The 24,930-nt window shown below is 40.1% G+C and overlaps 1 protein-coding gene across 1 annotated transcript; it reads right to left on the reverse strand.

Annotated features, from left to right (window-relative positions):
* Positions 1 to 14,416: 14,416 nt before the first annotated feature.
* LOC147655571 (uncharacterized) lies at positions 14,417 to 21,824 on the reverse strand. Its single transcript, XM_086897353.1, has 2 exons — positions 21,772 to 21,824; positions 14,417 to 18,453 (listed from the first exon to the last, which is right to left on the reverse strand). The coding sequence occupies exons 1-2, from the start codon at positions 21,818 to 21,820 to the stop codon at positions 17,114 to 17,116; spliced, it is 1,389 nt and encodes a 462-aa protein (XP_086753479.1). The 5' UTR covers positions 21,821 to 21,824; the 3' UTR covers positions 14,417 to 17,113.
* Positions 21,825 to 24,930: the final 3,106 nt, after the last annotated feature.

The following is a 24,930-nucleotide window of genomic DNA, read 5'->3' on the forward strand; positions in this document are numbered from 1 at the left end:
AAAAAAACCAGCAAAAAAATAGCCAATATTATTTTGTGTTTATAAACCTATATGAAATCAGGCATTCATACTTGAAATTACTCCCTGTAAGAGTAATGCTGTGACAATGTATAAGCACAGAGGATGACAAAGTGTCATCAGGCCTGGCTGCTGTTGCTTCTGACTTGAAAAGGTCTCTAAATCTGTTTTCAAAATTCTGATGAATTCTCTCTTCCATGCCTGCCAGCTTTCTCTTCCTCTACAGCAATGCTTCTACTATAGTAACAATGTAAAAATGCTTCCCCCAATCTCATAAGATAGAAAAGCACTCTTTTATTTGTTATTATAAAACCAAATTACTGTTTTGGGAAAGATTTTTTACTGCTTGTGCAAAATGTGCCAACCTGGGTTATCCCCACTCTGGAAGTAACTGAATGAAAAAAATACACAGAGCTCTTGTGTTTTTTCCCATTGTAAAAAACTCAAACAAAAGAAAAAAAAAAACCAACTCAACAAAACCTCATACTTCCAGCCTGCACTGGACCTAGGAATCAGGTGAGCTTATTTAGGACACTCAATTAACTTCAGATCTGCAGTATGAAGGGAATGAACCGACCTTGAGAAGAGCATCCCAAGCAGGCAGCACATCTCCCAACCAGCAGCTCTTACACCTTTACTGCACAAACTTTAATTCTCAGTAATAAGTCAGATTATTATTTCATGAGACACAGCAATACAACTAAGCATAAGCTTGTGTTCACATAGCCTGTTTTCATTAATGTCGTGGTGGTTTCATGTTGATTGGGAAACAAGGTAAAAAACCACCCATGGAAGTGATTTCTTTAAGAGAAGTTGCTGGGAGCTTCCTCTATGCCTAGGACAGGCCAATAGCTGGCTAGTTCTGAGAACTGACAACATTTTGCACCATTTAGAAACCAGATCCACCTCTGTGAATTTCAAAAACCTCAAGCCCAGGAACTGGCTCTCTCTTAGTTTCTGGCCTTGAACAGGTAATTGGGGGCCGGCCCCTGCTCGGCCCATGTGGCCTGGTGGGGACGGGCCAGGCTCTGCTGCAGCTCTGGGCCCTCCCAGGAAGCCCTCCAGGTCCCGTTCTGGCAGGGTAGCTGGGGCCCCTTCCCAGGGTGGCCAAGCCCTTCCCAAGGAGCCTGCTGAGCCTTTTCCAGTGGCACCACCGGGCTGGCCTGGCTTCTGAGATCTCAGTGCAGCCACCAAAAAATCATCCGGCATAAACAGCTCCAGCCGCTGCCCCTGGCAGAGATCACATGAGCATCCACGGGCCTGGGCAAGACCTCACCCTTTCACTACACAGATGAGACCTGCAAACCTCAATCCTCTCTCCAGGGAGAGAAAAAGAGTGATCGACACATAGAAAGACAACATGAAAACACCAAGGTCAGTAAAGAAGGAGTCGAGCCCCAGATGGAGGAGGGATGAGGAGATGCCCTAATGGGCTGAAAATTCTTTTGGTAGTACCATGGAGATGGACAATGATACACTAAAATATCTCGTTTAATTCATGAAAGAGTATGGGGAGATGAAGTATTCAAGCTGTAGATCTGAGCAGAGGCGTCCATTGATGAAGCCAAGCTGTTGGAGTAGCTGTGATCCCATGAGAAGACAGAACAGAGAGAGAGAGAGAGATGAGATTTCTGAAGACCCTTTGCTTCCAGAGAGAGAAGGAAACTTCTGTTCCCAAAGATGATCACAGAGACAGATGAAGAGAACCTTTGCCTTCGAACAACTCATCCTTAAAATAATACCCCATGAGTTCATGGCCCATGAACTCACCTTTAGGAGGGCTGTGAAAATGGGAGGAATGTCACAATGCAGAACTTTTTCCCCGGGCGGCTGCTATTTGTAGAAATGAAAAGCCATGAGAAAACTGTTTCTTGTGGAGAAGTCTGCATGGCATGACAAGAGAAAAGTCTTCTCCCTACAAGGACTGATGAAAGACTATTGTACAGTGGTACTGATTTAGCATCCCAGGTTTTGTCTCTATGTGGTCAGTTAGTTGAAAGGAAAAAGCTGGGTAAGGGGGAGAAAGAGGGTTCTGGAAGTTTTATTCTGATGCTTCTTATTCTTGTAGTCCTGTTAATAAAGTTTCTTTATACCTTTTAAGTTTTAATCTTGTTTTTCCCTTCTCCTAATCCATATCTCAGAACAAGAAATGAGTAAGTGCCCTGGTGATTTTAGCCAGCGCTAAAACACACCAGAAATATAAATCTCTTTTCCCCTCTAAGAGGTGGCTGTGTTTTCTGCAACATCAGAACTCTACAAATTCCCAGAGAGCATGTGGAAGTTGAAATAGGTAGTCTCATGACAAAGCTGTCAGTATCTGGCTTTGATAATGAAATTGCTGTCCCTCTTTCATCCCCCCTCAAAAAACAAACAACAAAACTTTACATATTATCAGTCATTTGATACAGTTTTAAAACATATTAGAATGATAATTCCTTATAATTCCTAAAGTTTTTATTTGATATCAGAGACAGACCAAGTTAATAAATTCCTCTCACCAGAGTATCGAGAAACATATTTCTTCCTTTCAAAATACTGCAGTGAACTAGTTCCTACTGTAAAAGACAAGCATAAGTCTTATTTTCCCACTGGAATTTTGAATGCATTAATTTGCTATTCACCCAGGAATCACCTCCAGTTTTGCACCTTCCACTCTATTTTTTCAAGTAGAAATGTGAAACATTTGCAATAAATACATGCCAAAAAGTCAGTTTATTGTTGTTAAAATAAATGGAAAGCTACATTTCATCACTTATTGACATGTTTCTTACTGTCATAGAATTCAGAAAATTACATATTTGTGATCAAACCTAGACATGCTCTCCAGATTTATATGCCAAATACAATCTCTTCCAATTTCAACTAAAGTCAACACATTTAATACAGTGCACGCAATTCTAATTATTCTTCCACTGTAGCAAGACAAATACAAGCTAAAATGCAAATTAGTTGCTAAACATACAGCCCAAACCTGCACCCAGAACTTCTATTAGATCACTCTAGAGAGAAATTTATAGATCAAGTTAGCTGACTAGTAATTTACTGATTTTAATTTTTTATGGGTTAATTTTGCCAAGACCAGGAACACATCTGTTTCAGTTAATTCAAGGTAATTCACTTAAATTATTATCCACTCTGAATGAGTCAGCAGTTTCAATCACTGTTTCTTATGTATGCTGTCTGTCGGAGTAATCCCATAGTCAACATCAGAAAACTCAACAATTTAACAACCAAACTGTTAAGGCACTGATAATTTTTGAATGTCTGGTCTTAGACTTAACTGAAATCTATTTGGAGTTGGGGGAAGCATTCTTTCCAATCTTCACTGAATCAAACCATTAATATGATCATGTTTTCTGTAAAACACATATGACAGTGTATCTATCAATATACCAATTAATATGAGCATAGAAGAGAACTTTTGTGTTAAATATTATGATGTACATAAACCAGACAGTTGAATTGCTCCACAATTCTCTCTGGCTTTCCTCTCCCAGGAATAATATTTTAGACCTATTTATTATTTATATTTATTGTATTATTTAGTAATATTTTAGACCTAATTTTAATTATGTCTATTATATTCTGAAAGTGTGGTTTCCTGAAGAATGTCTGAAATTCTGTTCACTTCCATATCAGTTCATAGAGTTGAAGGCATGACTAGAAATGTGAGGGCAAGAATAGAGGCAGCATTTAAGTAACCTGGAGATTTCAGTTCATTACATCCTAATACCCTTTTTGTATTATTTTTGCTTTTTGTAAATAATACATAATTAAAAATTAGTAAAATGAGGGGACTACAAGACCCTGCATGGCAACCAACCAGGAATTATTGCCATTCTCGAGGTAAAATTGAAATTTTTTCATGTTTAGAAGTAAACAAAAGTAAAACTTACAGTTTTTTTCCAACCCTTCATCTTCACAGTAATCAGAGTCAGAACAGTCATGTTTTATTCCCAATTCTTTCAGTCATTTTCCCTGCAAACTAGGGCAATTCACATCAAATTCCCCTTTTCTTTTGTTTGCTCTCTTGATTTACCCTCCTGGAAGCTCCTCTGAAAACAGACTTTCCATGTAGCTACCAGTGTCCCAAGGAGGCCTCACTCTCAATGAATGTTTCTGTGTCTTTCATGTTAGATTCTACATATTAAACCATGAATAGAAGACACTATTTTTTTTTGTGGTTTACAAATACACATCAGCAAAGCGTTAATTTTTTTCTCTAAAACAGGCAGGATTTTCAGAATGTGCCACAGACAAAAAGACTACTCAGTGTGGAAGAATGATACTCAAACTTGAGCAGCTGATTTCAGTACTTTAAAGAATAAATCCTTGGAAGAAAATTACAGATACAGAGAAAGAAAAAAAGAAAACTTGTTTACATCTTCTCTTTCTGCTCTTGACAGTGTAAGTAAATATTACAGAATAAGGACCGGATCCAAGAGTCTGACTATTCTCTGTCCCTTGAAATGAAATCTAGATTTAACTTTTTGTTACAATGCAGTGAAGCTTACTTGTTAGAAAATAACAAAATAGGAACGCACCCATTCCTGTTTAAAAAGATGTGTATTGCTGCACAATGTTTTGATCTCAGTTATGTAATATGCTAATTGTTCTCTCATATTGTAACAATTTTGATTTTAGCTTTAAAAGAAAAGAAATTTGTTTTCTGTGAACAGTTCACATATCAAAACTAGGCAGTATTTTAAAATAGCATACTTTCCTCTTCCAATATAAGTTCAGTGCTTAAACTTCACAAAAATGAGGTCTGCCAGACTAAGTAAATGGTGTTCACCTGACATGTGATGTAGAAATAGATTTTAAAATGATACACATTTTCAAAATTCTGGGTCAACAGAAGCATTTTTGCTAATAAATATGAAAGGGAGGATATTTCAAAACTGTGAAGATTTTTATAAGCCTGGGATGACCAAAAGTGAAGATATGTGGCTCAGGCAACTGCTCAAAGTGAAAGGATAGGAACCTAGGAAAAAGGACTGGGAATGACTGCTTTGGCAGTGCCTTGTTAGAAAGGAGCTACCCAGAGGTTTCAACTCAGAGAGCAGAAATACACATTGAAGAGGCAAAAGCAAACTTTCTCTGGGGCAGCCAAGATCTGGGACTGTGAAGCAGCACAAGCATGCCAAGTGCAGGATGAAGCTGAGTCAGACTGCCTGTGGGAGCAGTAGCCAAGAGACTTTAAACGTAGACAGTGGCTGCCAGCATCCCAGTGGCCTGGGGTGAGTGGGCAGGGACCTGAAAATCACAAACTGAAAGAAGATTGTGGCAGAAGCAATGACATACAAAAAGCGGCCCCACTAATAGCCTTGCCAAGGAAAGGGCTGTACATAGTTTTAGATTTCAGGAAAGCAATTTTAGGGATGGCAAATCATCTCATTGCACTGTAAATTATCCTGTTGCTTTTACCCCTTGATAAATTACTTTTCATCAAATCAATCGATTCACATCTCAAAGTGAAAAAAAAAGCAGCAATCTTACAGAGCTCCAGAGAGACCAGTTTCATTTCCCCAAGGTTCTGGGGAAGACTGAAGCTGGCATTTATCAGTGATCCACTAAATTTCAACTGGTTATTTTTGCTGTCAATCAAGTTCTGGACTAACTGTATTTATTCCCAAATTCACACAGTGAAACAGAACAATTGATTCCTTCTTCAAAATAAAAATAAGGCATTGAAAAACAAATATTAAGGTAATCCAGCAGAATTTGAATAGTTTTATTTTTTAATCTTATTGTTCCTGGCCACTTAAATTTTCTCTACTTACAGCTATGCACCTTGGGGTGGATTTGTTCATGTTGCTTTCTTGCATGCAAGCTTGCCTGTGTTCTACAATAATACAGTGGGGGCTTTGGTTTTTCTTTTAACCAAAATTCTAATGTGCATAGAAGCCCTGGTATCCTGGAAGGATTTTTAGACCAAGACTAGAACATCAGTTCAATATTAGATGCAGCACATGACAACATGCTGCTGTTTTTCAAGACATGAAAAACATGTCTTGAAAAAGACATGCCCTTCTTTTAGCACTTACCCTGAAAGGCTAGGGGGGGAAAGGTTCTTCCCTGGAGAGCACCTAGCACCCTTTCCTGACTAGGCAAACACTTTCCACTATCTTTTCTTAGTATTTCCCAATGCAGATAAAAAGTTTGTGGCCAGCTGGTTTTTTCTCTAGCCCTTATGATCAAGAACAGATTTTTTTTCTCCAGATTTCTGCATTAAATTATGTGATTAAATGAAACTAAAGTGAATTACAGTAACTTCCACAGGTGAAATAGAAATTACCTCCAAAGTATTCTAGATTTCTGTACAGAGAAGTAAGATTCTGCAGCAAAATAAATTGATTTTGGATCCGTTTCTCTTGCTTGACAAATATTTAATCAGACTGTGGGGAAAGAAGAGAAACAGTCATATGGAATTTCTTCCTCTACTCACATTTTACATGATACATCCTTTTACTTAGATAATGGTGATAGTTCCTGACTTTATGGAGACATTCACAGGCTGTGAGTTCTTGCAGTATAACTGATATTTCAAAGCCCAAAGGAGTGAGTTTCAAAATTAATGCAAGGAAAAGCACATGCATTGCCCTCTGGACCTTGGGCACCTGGTGGCATTGCAAAACATGGATTTTGTTTCTGTCTCAGATGTCTGTCAATTAAAGGCTACATTTCTCACCTTTCATAGCACTAAACATCTACTTTCTTTAGGTTTTGCTTAAGTGTGCCAGGAAGCAGAATGAGCAGGCTCCTTTACAGTGGGGGCTGAACTGGGAGCTGAGAGTGACTCATGCCCTCCTTGGTGGGGCATCATCTGGGCCACCAGTGATTGCAGAGTCTGCCTGTCTGTCCAAGGATCATCACATCCTTTATTACCATCATTTAGGAAAGAAAGAGAGAAGAATGTATGGTAAGATATTGTTCCCCTGTGGGAAATGGAAAAATGGAAAATTCCACAGATGCTGAAGGGTTCAATCTGCAGCCATAGAAAGAGCTTGGGTTAATGTAAAGATAAAGGTCCACAAACATTAAGTAGGAATATTGTAAACTTATGTTCTTATAATTGTAAGTAAGAATATGTCTTGAGTAAGTAAGAAATTATATTAGGTGAAATAGTGAGATGTTTGAGCTGTAATAATGTGCCTTATAGAATAGGATAGAGATCTAGAAGCTATAATAGAGGTGTGTGTATGAGTATGTGACCTGTCAGTTTATTGGCTAAGAGACAGACACAGTGCAGCAAAATTAAGCAAAGGTGATAGGTTAATAAGTAGAAACAAGTTTTGTGTTAACTGTCTATTGGACCAAAATGTTCTATATTGCAGTCAAAGAAGAAACCCATGCCTACCTTGAGCTATGGCTGACTTGTTGCTCCTCCCTAAATCTCATGCCTTCAAGACTGATATCTTACCTGGCTTACTTAAGTAATAAATCATCTTAAATAGCACAATGGTCTCATCCCTCATTTGTTATCTCGATATTCCCCAGCCCAACTGTTATGAAGAAGCAAGTGGGTGATGCACCAGTTGCACCACATGAATGTGTAAAAAAACCTGTACAGGACCTTCCCTCTGATTGGATCTGTATTGCTGAGAAGAAATAGAGGTGTTGTTTTCTGTCCTGGCTGGATATAAGGAAATTCCAACCATTTGCCCAACACACAAAGGCTTGAGTAAAAATTAACAAGGAAATTAAGAAAATTGAGAAAATTAAGGCAGAATGAGTAATAAAAATAGAAAATGAGGTTTGGAATAGTCATTAGTGTCTTGCTCACCTAAGCACCAAAATAACATTTTCTCACTGTAGTTATTTATAATCCTCTGTGAGTCTTTAAGAGCATTTCAACACCTTCCATTATTTAAACATTTTTTCTTATAGAAGTTTGGTATAGGAATAAACTATAAATAAAATGTAAAACTATGGAACATTTTTCAGGCTCAGGTTTCTTTTACATTCTCCATAGAGCACTGATAAACTACTGCAGTAAGGAAAGCAGGTCCTTTCCAGTTATTTACAATTGCCCTTGCTCAAGACAACAATATTGCTCCTAAAAATGGGAGGCAAAATAAGAAAACATAACTTAGAGAGAAAACACAGACTAAAGAGAGTGGTATGTGAAGAGGTAACAAATGCTCTCATAATTGCATACATTTGCAATCATGAGGAGTGCTCTCTACTGAAAAATAAGAAAAGGCAGTGAAAGTCCTAATTGTGGTGGTTTCCTGACTGAGGTTAGGGAAAAAAGTCTTTCAACATAACAGAGCCTAACCTTGACAAATTACATAGTTCAAATGGCAATCTAGAAACAATAACTCTAGGAGAAATCATCCCGGGCTGCTGTACCCCAGCCATTTTAATATATATTAGATAAACAGGTACAAACACCAGAAATAAAAAATTACATTGTCATGACAGCATTTCACCACCCTTCTGCAGATATCTGCATTAAAGAATTGTGAAAATTACTTCAAAATTTCTTAGTATAAACCACACAATAAGTACCATACATAAAAATTGGATTTTAAAATATTTGGAAGGCAAACAAAACAAACACTGAATAAATAAGGAGATTTTATATGCAAAGACAATTACTTGAAAACAGAAGTAAAAGAATGCAAGGCTTGTGCATTTTTCCACTGAAATCAAAAATAGTTCATAATATTTTGTCTTGCTCAACTGAAGCAATATATTTTGGCTATAGTAAAAACTCTTTCTATATTATTTGTTTTGATCATAACTGTCTCAGTAAAATTCATGTGTAATCTGTTAGTGGTCTTTGAGAGAATGGACATGGCTAAGGGTATTTTAATTTAAGGGTAATCTATACACTGATCAAAGCATAAGTGTCAAAGCTCATGGACTACAAAAACCACAGATGTCTTCAAAAAGTTCTTCTATTTCAGTGTAGAGAGATTGGTAAAGAAATTCATAGGTTCAAAATACATCCTTATGCAAAAATTGACAATTGCATTCTTTATGTAAGTGTTAGAAACAAGCAGCCTTTGCATAACTGACCGTACTTTGGAGGTTATCTAAATGCAAACAGCATCAGTAATATTTCATGTCTTATTGTACAGCCTATGGGGGAAGGTTTGCTGGCATGTCTTTCTTTAGATCAGTGACATACCATGGCACCTAAAGACAATCTGGTGGTTGCAATGCTGTTAGTCATTTTTGCAACACAATTGTTCTGATTTAAAATATTTTTTTTAACAGTAACGAATTACACACAGAGAAAGCAACAAGAGTAAAATGGAAACATATTCCAGATTTCCAGTCTTTACTAAATGCACACGCACACCTAAATCCAAGTGCCCATTAACTTGTATATATTTTTTTTACTGTTTTTATAAGTTTTTCTTACTAGAATCATATTAGTTGACATCATAACTTTTGTCAAGTCCCATATCAGCATATATGGGACTTGACAAAGTCATACATAGTTTATATATATATGAACAACAAAGCTAACTTAAAATGAGACTTAAGCATTACCTGCTTACTACATATACTGCCTATAATTTAATGAAAGACTAGAAAAATGAAGGATAGATTTTATAAAGTATCAGAATTTGTTAGAAGTGACTCATAGCCACTTCTGAAATTCAGAACTATTTTAAATCATAGATTAGGCAGTTCATTTGGGTTTTTTTCACTAAAAATGTAGTAATGTTGCAAATATGACAAGCTGAATTCCATTAGTTTAAAAATCCTGAATTGCAGAGTAGGCCCAGCTTATCACTCTATTGTCAGTGATAAACACTTTTTAATAATTGCTGCATATTCATGATAGTAAAAGGCCTTAAAATCTTAGAAAATTCGGGGACTTAGAAAGAAAGTTAGGTTTGAAAAGCCCTGGGAAAAGCAGGCCCTGGAAATGTTAGGCCTTGTGCTTGCTAAAGACCAGGTCAAGCTACACCTGTGTAATCAGTATATGATAAATGATACAATTGTTAGATGTGATTAGATATAATTATTGTTTAGAGAACATGGGGAACCATGTTAGGGGGCTAAGGGGGGATCACAAGAAATTCATGCTTGGGTAAAAACAATGTATACAATAGAACAATGTAAGTTTAATAATTAATATGTAAGTTATATAATGATAGAGTATAAAATATGTTCAACTTGAAAACCCAAGTGGGGGTCAGATTTGGGTATGTGTACCCCTGACACCCAGAGCTCTTTAAATAAAGCACCTTCATATAACCATTCGTGGTTATGTGTGTTCCTGAATGCTAACATTCACACTTCATTACGTTTTATTCAAATAGTAGCTTACTGACATTTTTTATTTTATTTCATTTCCATTTTCATCTTAATTCAACACAGAGTAAAAACTAAATACAACTTCTGAAAATTAGAAGTATTGGAATACACTGATAATATAAAATCAAGAATTGGGTTAGGTTGTTTTAGTATGTCTGTACATATTTGAGGAAAAAATTACAAGGTTTGTACAAACTTTATATGCTCTTCATTAATTTAGTAGTAAACACTAATGTTTCCTTGGTGGAAAAAAGGGGAGTAAAAGAGTGAAAACTAAAATGTTATTGTGTGAATCACAGCTTGTGCGTGTTCACTAACCTGTGGGTAAAGTAGATGTTCTAAGCTACTTGGACAAAGTCAGTCCTCAATAAAAATCTGTTTATTCTTGAGTTTAGGCTATGCTAGTGGCACATATTTCAGCCTCTGTGAGGTAAATCCCAGTTGCCCCTCTTGGCACCTATAAAATAATGTGCTATGTTGCTCACTGCTCACTACTTTATGACATTCTCTTTAGTCTTAGTTTTGCAACAAATACAAACAATTTGAATTCCATAGAGTGGCGGAACATGCTGCTACATGTCACATTCAAAGAATTCAAATATTTTAGGAGTCAGTTAAATATTCCTTTGACATAAGGGACTTTTTAATGCTTAGTTGCAATGTCCTGCATGGAAACAATGTTGCTTAGAGGAGGATATATGTGAGCAGCAGGATAGCTGTCTTCAACATTAAAAAATGTGATTAAAAGCAGTTTCTGAGAATGAATCACTCCTTTGGTTTAAGACATATGAAATTAAAGCTGCTGTGTATGCTGCCTGTTTCCTGGCATGGTGTTTTCACTGCCTGGTTTCTATAATGGAAAGAAACCAGTTTCATCTGCAGTCATGGACAGCCTGGACCTCTCTGAAAGTCCACGTTTGGATTATACCTTATTTCAAACCTGCTACACCCAATACCAAAGGTAAAAAAGCTATTTTTACCTTCACCATGCTAAGTCTCAGCCACTTTATCCAAGCACTGTTTTTCTTTATCACCAACATTTTGAAAATGTACAGCACTACCTGTTAGTAACTTTTACAAAGGAAAAGACAGATTGCACAGTGATTACTCAGTAAAGTAATGAAAATACCCTAATTTTGAAAGATTTAATGCACTTGAAGACTGGAATATAGAGGTATTAGACTCTTAATGAAATTTTGTTAAAAAAAATAATCTCCTTGGCAGCCTCACCCAACTTTATACTGTCTGCTTGTATTCTGTGAACACAAGGGAAAATATGTGCAAGTGAAATGGTCCCTGAAGTTTATACAGTGCCTTTCATATGTGTCTTCAACTAATGGCCCTTAAATGTGCACCTGAGTGCCACACCTGACATCTTTTGACAGTCTTCTAAAAACCTGGACAACAGAAAGCATTTTTCATTGTGTAATTTATATGCACTTTTCTTAAATAAAGGAAGTGTAATGGCCTCATGACCAATTTACTTCTGTACACATCAAAAGAGATGCATCATAATAATTAAATTGTAATTGTTAGGCCCAAATTCTGTTTCTATGTTGATCTAAAGATATGTGAACAACATGAAATAAACAAATGATAAATATTAAATTATTGGTTTATTCTAATTAATATAAGTATAGATCGACTTTACCTCAGCTATGTCTCTGGTTTTCACACAAATCTCACTTATAGAAGGAAATAATCTACTATCTTTCCATCAACTTGAGGATAATCCATCTTATCCTATTGTCTTGTGTCAAATAATACTAATATTGTGCCTTAATATTGAACAACTTGCCCATGAAAGGGCTGAAATAACTATGTTAATTACATTCTTTTCTGAAATTTGAGAGATTCTGTTCCAATTTCCCTTAAAAGAGCAAAAGAGAAAAAAAAATAAAGAAAAAAAAATAAAAAGGGAAAAGAAGGTGAAAGGCAAGGAAAAAGGGAAAAAGAGGGAAAAAAGAATATTTGCTTTCTAATAGATACCAGAACACAAGGAAGGCACTATTTCTTTGGCCAGCTTTTCAAACTCCTAGCTTCATCAAATGCTGTAGAATTGGGCAAACTAATCAAGACCTAAATGTCTACCAAGGGGGAAGCCATCAAGATGAAGCCAGCTTCATCTGCAGTCATCAAGAAAACATTTGTTTAGATATCATCAGGAGGCACAGGAGCAGGGCTGGCCCTTAGTCAGGTTAACAGAGGCTGCAGGGCACACAAGGCCAGCAGGCAGGCACTGACCCTGCACTGCTGCTCTGTGACCCCAAGTCAGGTGAGTGGTGTGGGTTGAAGGGCTGAGCCCGCAGCAGCATGCAAGCAAGGGGAGAGTTCCCCTCAGCCTGTTCCTCTCAGATCTCGCCTGCCTAGGGGACCCAGGACCCACAGCTGACCTGCTGGTCAGGGATCAGGGTCCTACAGAAAACTTCTTAAAGAATTTTCCTTATAATAAGAACAGAGAAATTAATGACTGACAGAAAGGCCTCATGATATCACCCACAACTGTTTTTCCCCTCTTTACAGAATTATACTGAATACAAAAAGTCTTGCAATGAATTTTCTTTATAAGATCTAGAACTGGAAAACTCTGCATTAGAGGTACAACAGGAGAAGTTAACAAAAAGGTAACAGAGTAGGCTGCTGACTCAGACCAACACATAGGGGTCCTTGTATCTATATGTTGACTTCACATCTTACTCCTTTTAACCACATGTGAAGGTGTGGCATCTCTCTGGTATAGTACTTACACTAGATATGTGTCAACTGCTTTCAGATGGTGCCTGCCTTTCCTTCCTCTGCAGCAAAAATACTACATATGAATTATATATATAAAAACATGCATATGTAACTTATCCTTTAATAACTTCATATCCTTGTTGATACTTAGAGTTCTCTAGAAAATAGTACCATATACAGCTTGCTGAAACTGTACCACCCTTAGTTTACAGCTATGTCAGGACCCTCTTGGGGAAAGCATGCATTTTGCTTTACATTAAATTAGTTGTGTAACAGAAAAAGTAAATTTGGACCTGTATTTATATTCTCTCCCTTCAAAAATAATGAGTAAATTATCAATAAACTCAAAAATTACATATGCAGAGGAAATATTTTTACATTTTGCTTATGAAATTTTTAAACTGCCACACCACATAAGTTCTGTAAGGATTCTAAAAGTATTAGCTATCTACATCAATGAATACATCCAGAAGTGTAATAAAAGAATTATGAAGGCAGCAATAAATAATCATAAAATCCAGCAATTTTCACCCAGGTCACCTCACCTTCCAAACTTCAACTCCTCTTCTAAACAGGTTTCAGAGTTAATTTTAACAAACACAGAGATAACAATGTTTTTATGTATTCTAATAGGCTTTGAAAAATTGTTTCCAGACTACATTATTATAGTAATAAACTAGTTTATTAAGTGAGTATTCTTTCTTCAGGCAGTTCATCTCATCCACATTGTAATCTTCCAATAGAAACAGAGCTGTTTTATTAAGACAGTAAATATATTAGCCAGAATTCTACACTAGAAAGTAATTTCATAATATTTAATTCACTAAATAAAGTAGTATATTAGTGATATAATAGAATATAAAAGGTAAAATAATAAAACTCGAAGTTACCAAAACTGCTTTGGTTAACTAAAAACAATTTTGAAATTTTGAAGAACAGTGGTGATTATTAAACCTCGCTCTTGCATGGTCCTTTCAACAAGCAAGTCTGAAAGCAGACTACAAAGTAAGTCAGCATCATTACTTTTGCTTTTCAGATAAACCAAGAAGCTCAAAAAAGGAAAAGTAACTTTATAAAGTTGCCCCACATACAGAACTGGGTACATAAAGGAATGTCCTGAATCTGAGTGCAGTAAAAAATTAAAGAGGCCACACTGCTTTACCAAAGGTATATGTGAGGGAAAGCAAACAGAAGCTACTATAATTTTAAGAGTCAGCTTGTCACACTGAGTTTTAACTCATTTCACTGTATACAACAAAAGTAACAATCTAAATCTTCTTTTTATACTGAAGACATTGTGAGGATACTTCCTTCTTACAGGAATACTTGCTTCACACACAACCATGTGGAGGGACACATAAAGAAAGACTGAAGTCAATGGTACCATTAGGTTACTCACTTTATTCTGAATAGATTGTGCTGTGAAACATAAGGTTCTGTAATCAAAGAGATCACTGAGGCTGAGACTTATTGTAATAAAAAATTGGCACATTTTCATCACAGAAAAGCTAATAATTATTCTCAGAGCTACATGGAAACTATCAAAAATTCTGTCGGCATTACCTACAGATCCTAATTGCAGTGAATCCCTTATTATTATGACTATATTTATTAAAGAAAATAGACAATGTTCATACAGGATATTGAATTCAAATCAAGTGTCAACATAAAGCAAGGGATTTGCTTGTGTCATGCTTTGGCTTCCACGTGGGGAAGCTGAGTTCTTATTTCCTATAGGAATTTGTTACACTTGAGGTTGTGATCAAGTCTCCAATTTCTCCTTGTCAGTTTTATGCTATTTATGCTGGCACCCTTCTGACACATGCATTAAATCACACTACCCATGGAGAACAGGTGCTGAAATCTGATGATGAAGCCATAGCTTGTCTCACACATTTTGTAGTATAGAGTGAGAACTGTTTCCATCAGCTTTCAGAAGTCTTTCTGCACCACAAAGTTTAAGTAAGTTTAAGGCTCTTTGAAAGACTTAGGCATTTCCTAAGAACAGCTATCCAGCAGGTTAGCTGAGATATATAGGGATTATAAATAAGTCAAATGTAGAAATTGCCCACTTGCCTGAAATACAAATATCTCTTGCATGGCTTGCACTTCTCCTTTCTTAACCACTACCAACAGCTTTCTTCCAGAAAACTCCATATTACAGTACCAGTAGCTGACCACTAAATTATTTTCATGTGGTCACTCTAATTACAGATGAGTAACAACATATGGTTTGTGTTTTTCTGTCATCCAATGAACTTCTATCTTATAGGAGATCAACAGGGTTCTTCTTGGCCGTCAAAGCTACAAACACCAAGTTGCTGGAAAACAGTGGTCCAGAGTTATATTCCTTGGTTATCTTATCATATATGAGAAAAAGGTAGCAGTTTTTATTTTCTTACCATTAATAAGGAAATTGTAACAGTTTAAGGAACTCCTCTATTTCCATTTAACTTAAAAAAAATAATCATGAAACAATATAGAGATATGTTATGGCAAATTTATGTGCCTTAGCAAAGGCATAAAATCTGTTTCATTTATCTCTGCATGGATACAGAAGGAAAACAAAAACAAATTTAAAAGACGAAGAGTAGATATGTAAAATGAGAGATAATTGTTATTTGGGGGAAATACTAATAAAGAAATTTTCTATAATTGCAGAAATCTTATCCACTTAATAGCTCATATTCTCCTATTTTATCACTGATACTCCCCATATACAATTTTACATGTTATTTTATGACAGACCACAATAATTAAACCATCTAGTATTGAACACACATTGAATACATTCCATTTAGGAAAACTGTCTATCATATTAATTGGAATGTAATTTAATGTAAGGAGTATTGCTTCATTTAATGCAAGACTTCAAGAACGGAAGACGAGAACCAAGCCTTATGTGGGAAAACCCCATCATTTCACCCACACACTGCTGTATAGGTTCTTATCTCACCTAGGCCTAGTGATCCTCACCCCTAAGATACTCAGATACTCCTACAACAGAGGACCCAGCTGTCTAAGCCAAGGGTCCCAAGTGGAATTCAGGCCACCCCTACACACTGTCATGGCTCAATCACAGTGTGTATCTTGATTGGGTCTGATAATGCTGCATGACAACTTCGCTGATAAGCAGGTAGCCTAATAATGAGTTTCATAACATAAAGCTACTCTAAATAAGACATCTAAAGATAGTGCATTATTTCATTTAAATACTGAAAACATTTTTCTTCAGAAAAGTTATTTTCCCTCTTACTTTCAACCTCTCTAATTTATACATTAATTTTTCATAGGAAGTGTTTCAGTAATGGTGACAGGAATTTTTCTCACCAGGATCTTCCAAAATACCTATGGCTGTTAGGTATTAACAGTCTCCTTTGGTCACTCCTTTAGTCAATTTTGAAGCACTCAGTTACAATCTTTGTCAAGCCAAATCCAGAATATCATGTAAAATAAAAAGTAGTTTTTATTTTAAGTCATTATCCAGCAATTGCTGTAGCAGGGTATTTGTATTTGATTTGTATTTGATGATTCCATTACCTCTTTGTTTTATGTGAAAACATATCTGTATTTACATTACTTTAGCCCATTACATTATGACAGATCTCTGGCTCTTGCAAAAAATTATGACAAAACCATACCTTTAGTCATTGCTGAAGAAACAGTGAGAGTTCCTCTTGGAATCCCCTTTAAAGCAAACATAGCAAACAGGAGAATTGAAGAGACCTTCCCTTAGCCCCCTGATGTAAACCCACGCTAGCTCTGTCGAATGGAGGGGTCAGGGAGGCTCTTCGAGACCAAGAAAAGACCAAAAAGGTGCTGCTTCTCCCTCCCGGGGATCGGAGGATGTTTATTCTGGCTAGCTTCCAGAGAGAGAAGAGGCCGGGTTACTCTTTCCCGGATCTTTTCAAACCTCGGGAGAGGGGCGGGGAGACATATAACACCAACCAATGGGATAATGTTTCAGGGACAGGGAGGGGAGGGCAAAAACACGTAACTCCCAGAAATATGCACCACCACATCTGCCCCTACTTTAACATATGTAATTAAATGAAAGGTAATGAGCTTATACTACTTACTAACCCGAAGTGGCCCACCAATTCCCATTTGTAGGCTGGTGAGGGTTACTCCGGTCTGCCAACTCTATATGGTTAACATCTGAGGTAGCTGAGACTAGCTTAATTATGCTTCTGTACAGTATTTTGCTTAGCACTCCAAACACTAACACCGTCAGCAAAACAATGACTAGCAGTGACAGAATAGTTTTCACTACTGAAGCCCACCACCCCGAGAGTCCCCAGTTCTTAAACAGTCCATTGAACCAGTCATCAGCTTCTTGCTTGACTTGTCCGATCATGCTTTTCATCTCTCGGAGAGTGGCATGGATGTTAGGAGCCTTCGATGTTAGATCCATACAGCAAAGACCCTCAAACTCCTGGCACTCGTGCCCGTGGAGCAATAGGAGAAAGTCTATTGCAGCACAGTTTTGAAGTGCCACCTGCCTGGTAATTTCCTCATCTTCTAGGAGGGCACTTATGGCATTGGATGTTAAATTCGCTTGTTTTACTACCCAGCATTCTAGGTGTCCCAATTCACCTAGAGCCTTAGCTGCAGCTACCCAGGGAAGGAAAATGGATGCAGCAATCCTTTTTGATTTTGACCAATGGAAAATTTCTGAGTCACAATTTTCATCTAATTTTGTAGCACTTCTCTTTTGAATTTTTTTGGTCAAATTGTTTTTATGGGTCCACTCGCCAATTAATGTTTGATTGGGCGCTAACAGTGATAGACGCCCTATGGTACACAGCCCTCCAAGGAGACGGGATGGAATTTCTGCCCATGCACGGTCCCCACAAATGAGGAACAGTCCTTTGGGGAGGCTTTTGGGATGTGGATGAGCTGAAGAGTGCACTTTGATGTAGCTTAGTACATGGCACCACCTTTTTGCTGTGAACTCTTCTCGATGTTGTACTATATGGTGGAAGGTTTCTTTATGAGTTGGAGGACTGACTCTAAAGTGTACACAGTATGATGCTGGGGAGGAACCCAGCAACTCTAACTCCTGGGGTTCCTGGGTTGCCTTAGGAAAATGGGGTAGCCACTCCTCGACTGGGTTTCTTAACTCTGCTTCTACGTGAGTGCTGTGTAGTTTATTATCTGCCTCAGGAGTCAGTGTACTAAAGCTGTGTGTGAATTCATCATGCTGCAAGGGAATTCCTACCAGGCAGGTAGACATAGGATTTTTTGCTGCTGCAGTCGATAGACATATGTTTTCCTGTTGGAGTGTTTGTGCCAGGGTCACCCAGACATTCTGGCGTGGCTGTGATACGATCCAGGCTGCTGTCAGGCTGCTCAGTGCGAGCAGGATGACAGCAGGGTTAAGGCTCATCATGGATTTGAGTAAGAGGTAGGTTATTTCTAGAAAAAAAGGAAACAGACATTCTTTAAAACATATTCACAGTTACAGTATGCAGGTTTCTTCTTGCTCTCTTCAGCGGCGTCTTCTTTTGGAAGCAACAGCCACTTGCTTCTCTTCTTGCTGGTGCTGGATTCTTTGGAACAAAAGGTTTTACCCATTTCTGAGGGATCCATCGGGGGCCTGAAGGGGTGGATACACATGCGTAACCTCGCCCCCAGGTGACAAGTTCATAGGGACCCTTGGTTTGCCAAGTTTCAGGGTCCCTGATTAACACCAGTGGATGCTGTGACAATTTAAACTGATCACCACTGTTAAAATGCCGAGTTACAGGAGGATTCATGTTTTCAAATGAGCAGTTTAGGAAATTAATAGTAAACAGAGCTTTACAGAGTTTCTGTTGGGGAGACATCCACACTGCTTCGCTACCTTGCTTGGCTAGGACTTGTTTGAGCGTCTGGTGTGTACGCTCGATTACAGCCTGACCTGTGGGGGAGTGGGGGATGCCAGTTTTATGTTCCACTCCCCACTGCTGGACAAATTCCAGGAACTCCTTGGATTTATACGCTGGGCCATTATCTGTTTTAATTTCTTTAGGGATTCCCAATACAGAAAAGGCCTGTACTAAGTGTTGTTTAGCATGCACAGACTTTTCTCCTGCATGAGCAGAGGCATACACCGCTCCTGAGTATGTATCGACACTCACATGTACATACTTAAGACGACCAAAACTGGGAATGTGAGTGATATCTGTTTGCCACACTTCACAGCTCTTAAGGCCTCTGGGATTAACCCCGATGCCTAATGATGGCACTGCCTGGAGCTGACAATTGGGACAGGTAGCCACGATGGCTTTGGCCTGATTCCGTGTCAGCTGGAACTGACGAATCAGTCCTGGCACATTTTGATGATATTGCTGGTGACTTATTTTTGCCTGCTGAAACACATCAGGGAGACATAACTTTTCGGCTGGGGCAGCAAGGGAATCAGCCTTCCGGTTCCCCTCAGCGATTTCACCTGGCAATGGGGTGTGCGATCTTATGTGCATCACATAGAAAGGTTGTTCTCTATTCGAGACCAAGTAAATCAGTTTTGAAAGCAATCTAAAGAGATGTTCGTTCTCAATGTCCTTGAGAACTGCCTGTTCCGCTCTGGACACCACTCCTGCTACGTAGGCTGAGTCAGTAACGAAATTAATTGGTTCTGAAAATTTTTCAAAGGCTCTCACGACCGCAGCTAGTTCAGCTATCTGGGGTGACCCCTCTACAAACTCAACATCAGCTTCCCAAAGCTGAGTCTGTGGATTTCTCCAAGTCATCACCGACTTGTGGGATGTCCCAGATGCATCAGTGAACACTGTGAGAGCCTTGAGTGGCCTCCAGCTGCTTTTCTCACGAGGAATGAGATGGAATTCCTCATGAAACAATTTGTGTGATGGTGCATGAACTGAAATTTGCCCGCTATAGCTGTCCAGAGCTAACTGGAGGTTAGCATTGCTCTGCAGCAGATGCTCAAACATCTCTTTGGTCAGTCTCTCAGGGGAGTTTTTCCCTTCTCCAGAGAGCCTGACTGGGAGGTGAATACACATAAAGTCACAACCTGCCAGTTCCCGCAGCCTTACCCTGGCCTTTTGAATCAGCTGAGCCATCAGCTCTTGTGGCTTGGTGATTGTCTTGGGTCTTTGATGGGAGAGGAAGACCCATTCTATTATTAAGAGTGGGTCTCTCTGCCCTTCAGCCCATTGGAATATTAACCCATGTAGGTGTGGCAATTTCCCCAGGACAATAAATTTGAAAGGCAGCTCAGGTTTGAAGCGGTGTGCCTGTCTTTCTGTCAAGGCCTTTTGTGCTTTTTCAATTACAGTTTTTGCTTCAGGAGTCAGGACCCTGGGAGACAGTAACTCTCTCTCCCCTTTTAATAAATTGAGTAGGGGGCTCAGGTCTTCATTGGTGAGACCTAGCCAGGGTCTGACCCAGTTTAGTGACCCGCATAGAGAATGAAGATCTACTAGAGTTTTAGGATTACCAATAATTTCCAATTTTTGTGGAACAACAGTCCGTGCTGTAATTTGCAGGCCCAGATATTTCCAAGGTGGCATCCTTTGAACTTTGTCTTCCTGCAATTGGAATCCAGCAGAGGTTAAAACTTTAACCACTAGGTCAAGGGTATCTTTCAGTATGTTGTTATTGGGACAGCATATTAAAATGTCGTCCATATAATGCAAAATGAGAGCCTCTCTCTCTTTAGCACGCACTGAGGACAGCAATGACCCCACATACCACTGGCAGATGAAGGGGCTGGCTTTCATCCCCTGAGGTAGAACTGTCCAGTGGTACCGTTTCATTGGGGCTTCCCTGTTAATGGTAGGAATGGAAAAGGCAAACCTTGGTGCATCCTCTGGATGCAGGGGAATTTGAAAAAAGCAGTCTTTAATATCCAGTACTGCTAGTAGCCAATCTTGTGGTAGCATGGTTGGGGAGGGCATTCCTGGTTGGAGAGATCCCATGTCTTGTATTTTTTTGTTTATTTCTCTTAAATCTTGAAGGAGACGCCATTTATCTTTCCCTGGCTTTTTTATTACAAACACCGGGGAATTCCAAGGGCTGGTTGTTTCTACTATGTGTCCCTTAGCCAATTCTTCTTCTACTAATTTTTCTAGTGCCCCAAGTTTTTGTTTGCTGAGAGGCCACTGGTTCACCCAAACTGGATTATTATCTAGCCAAGATAATTTTTGGACAGGACGCTGTACAGTGGCCCCTATCAAAAATCCTGAGGTGTCTCAGGAATAGTGAGTTTTACCCCCCACTGAGACATGGTATCTCTCCCCCACAAGGGGCACTTGTAGTCAATTACAAAAGGTCGGACACTAGCAATCCTACCATCCGGACCTTCGATCTGGACGATATCTCCAGCAATTTTTGCCAGTTTCATCCCTCCAACACCCTATATTTTTACTGCCACTGGTTGTAGTTCCCAGTGTGAGGGCCACACCTTCTCCGGTATGATAGTCACATCTGCCCCAGTGTCAATTAACCCTTCTACATGGAGTTGTTCTGATTTATGTGTTAAATTGCATCCCATAATTGGCTTGTTTTCACCCACTACTTCTGCCCAGTAAACTCCCGGTGCCTAGTCATCTACTGGGACTTCTGTTGGAACAGGGATTACCTGGGCTATTACCTGCCCTTTGTCTATATAGAAAGGGGGTTGGGGGCACCTAGCTAAGAGAGTGAGGTGTGTTAGGTCTCCCGTGATTGTCATGGGAGCCACCTCAATCTCTATTGGTGTGTGTGCTGTGTCTCCAATAACAAAATACCTACTGTCCAGTCCAGCCAGGTCTTGTGAATTATCCTTCAAATCTACTCCCATGACAGTCCAGCGGTCAGATCTGAAACAAAAAGCTTTAGAAGTTACAAGTCTGAATCGCTTTTGCAGTTGCCAGACCTTATTAGGCAAACGTTTTTCACAATTATAGTTTTGCAGTTTTTCACCCCCCTTCCCCCTTTTTACTAAAGGACAGAGATTCGTTTCCACTTCATTTATGTCTGCACGCTGAGTGGATAAGCGCTGTGATGTAAGTTTTTTGGCAAGCTGGTATCCGTGTGTTTCTGTTGTTTTAAAGGACAGTTTTTAGCAAAGTGTCCCGGTTTTCTGCAATAAAAACAAATTCGCTGTTGCTGGTCAGACGTCATCTGTTCGTTCCTTGTCTCAGATGAAACTGCAGCAACAGGTCTTGGGGTGGTCCAGGGAGGTCTCTTTTCCTGGGAAAACATCTCTGCTTTCCTTGCACAGGCTGCTGACATCTGTGCCAGGATCGGAGGAGGATCCACAGGCAAACCTAAAATAATTCTATGGCAAGATTCATTAGCATTTCTCTGAGCAAGTTCCTTGACTAACTCTGTCTGTACCATAGGGTCTTCTACCTGACGGGAGACTTGTTCTCTTAATCGGTCTAAGAATTGCAGGAATCCTTCTGAGGGCATTTGTTTTACATTAATATAACTGCCCTTAGTGTCAGCTGTAGGTAGCTGGGTGAAAACCTTTTCTGCAACTGTAGTGATTTTATCTATCACAGCTTTTGGCAATGCCCTAGTTTGGTCCTCAGGTTTTTCCCATACTCCTTCACCACATAAATGCTCTAAAGTAATAGGATTATTTAATAAATCTACATATTGGGGATTAGTTTTTAATAATTCCACCAGTATGTTTTTTAGAAATCGCTTCCATGTGTTTTCCCATAATTCAAATTCAGATGGTGTAAGCAAACACCTAAAAAGATCTTTAATATCTGTAGGAACCAAATCATTTGAAGTTAATGTTGTTTTAACAATGCTTTTAAATATTTCACTATTACGGCCAAATTCTCTTTGTACTTTGCAAATTTCTTTTTTGTCTTGGTATGAAAACGGTTTGTAAGTACGGTTTTGAGGTCTCGTTCCAGTAAAAGTGACTGGATAAGCAGTGGGGAAAAAGGCTGAATCAAAACCATTTTGTTTTCCATTCCCAGGAGTTGTATTGAACTGGGAGGGGGGAGAGGCTTGTCCTGCCCGGACATCGGGGAAGCTCGCATTCCCCCATCCCCCAGGGGCACCATGTGGCTCTACACTGGGAGCAGGCTGAGAGGATCCACCATTCCATCCCCCGGGGCGTCCCCCGGGGCCATCAGGGCAATTTGCAGCAGCACAACCACACCCGCCTTTGGAATGTGGTGAGGCAACCTCACTTCCCTGCTCGGTCTCTGCCCCGCCCCCCGGACCGTGGGAACTGGGCGGGGCCCCGCCCCTCAGCCCCCACTCGGCCCAGCCCCCAGCCCCGCCCCTGGCTTCCACCCCAGCCCCGCCCCCGCAGGAGCCGGACGGGGGGACGCTCCCCCCCACGCCGGGCTCCGGGGTCCTGCACACCCCCACGCCGGGCCCGGGAGGCTCGCAGCCCCCCACGCTGGGTCCCGGGGGTTTCACTCCCTCATCGTGTCTGTGGAGAGACTCAGTCTCACCTCTGCAAGAGCTAGGAGAGAGCCCGCAACTCCCCATGCCGGGCCGGGGAGGCTGGCACCCCCCCATCGGGGGGCAGAGCCGGGACACCCCTCTCCCTGCCCCTCTGCAGGAGCAAGGGGTGTAACTCTCTCCCTCCTCGCTCCTCCTCCCCACGGGACAGGGGCTGGAGGAACAGGGGATAGGGTTACAGCCTCGGGGGGCAGGGTCATAGGGTGGGGCCAGGCAGGGCTGGGAGGGATTATGGGTAGGAGAAAGGGGATACACAGGAGGATTCACCATGTGGCTGGCTGACACGTGGCCGGCGCCATCTTGGCTCTGCACATGTTCTTGAGTAAGTTCAGCAGAGCTCTCCCCTCCTTGCAAGGAGGATTTAAAGCTATATTTTTCGGGGTTTTCTGCGGGGAGGGAAGGGTGCAGGCAGTTTTTGTCTGCTTGTAATGCTTGGGACAAGCCTTCTGACGGAGGTGCTGAGGGAAGGTGAGGGGAGGAGAAAGCCGGAGGCTTCTTCCTCTGTAATATGGTTTTCCGAATTAAAAGGAAAAGGGGGAGGTAATCGCCAGCTGTGCTGTCCCCCAATTCAACTTGCATAGTAAGGGCTTGTCCAACTTTTTCCCAGTCAGGCAGGGAATCAACATTTAAATCCGGAAAATGCAAAAAAACCCATTTTACTAATTTCCTCAGCTTATTTTTTGAGAAATTGATATTCCCAGCTTTTAAAATATTCTTAATAAGGGAATATTTATTCCTTTCCTGTGTAGACAAAAGAGTACCCATGGCTAATCTTAAGGCTTTACTACACAGGCTGGTCTAACCTTTTTTTTTATCTCCGAAAAAGCAGAAAAGATCCAAACTGCGGTCAGGGTTTAGAAACCACCGCAGAGCCCAGGACCTGCTGCCGGTGCACCTCCCCTACACCACGTGGACTCCCCTGGTCCCGATACCAGGGAGAGGCTCTGGCACCAGCACTACCACTACCGTGCCCTGCAAAAACCCCACAACAACCGCCGGATTCCCACACCCCCCGCGACCCCCCCAGTACCTGTTTCCTGAAGGATGCGCAGTGTTCGAAGAAAAGAAAAGAAAAAAAAAAAGGTCTCGGTCTGAGTTGACTCGTGTAGCCACCGAGCTACCAACTCGAGCCCCGTCAGAAAAACTGCGGGGTAGATGATGTTCCCTAAGCTTGTTAAAACACCCGTGGGGTGTTTTCCAGCCATCCGGAGGGCTTCTAAAGCCCCGCGATGGGCGCCACCTGAAGAGACCTTCCCTTTGCCCCCCAAAGTAAATTCAAGCTAGCTCTGTCGAATGGAGGGGTCAGGGAGGCCCTTAGAGACCAAGAAAAGACCAAAAAGGTGCTGCTTCTCCCTCCTGGGGATCGGAGGATGTTTATTCTGGCTAGCTTCCAGAAGAGAGAAGAGGCCGGGTTACTCTTTCCCGGATCTTTTCAAACCTCGGGAGAGGGGCGGGGAGACATATAACACCAACCAA

The sequence above is a fragment of the Cyanistes caeruleus genome, chromosome 1, assembly GCF_971803275.1.
Source record: "Cyanistes caeruleus chromosome 1, bCyaCae1.hap1.1, whole genome shotgun sequence".
Taxonomy (NCBI): domain Eukaryota; kingdom Metazoa; phylum Chordata; class Aves; order Passeriformes; family Paridae; genus Cyanistes; species Cyanistes caeruleus.

Bases quoted from the DNA above. Each gene is read 5' to 3' on its own strand.
- LOC147655571 (XM_086897353.1), bottom strand. From the start codon at position 21,820: ATGGGAGTAGATTTGAAGGATAATTCACAAGACCTGGCTGGACTGGAC. The intron at 18,454-21,771 runs GTAGGTATTTTG...CTTTTTTTCTAG, and splicing joins AGACCTGGCTGGACTGGACA to AAATAACCTACCTCTTACTC.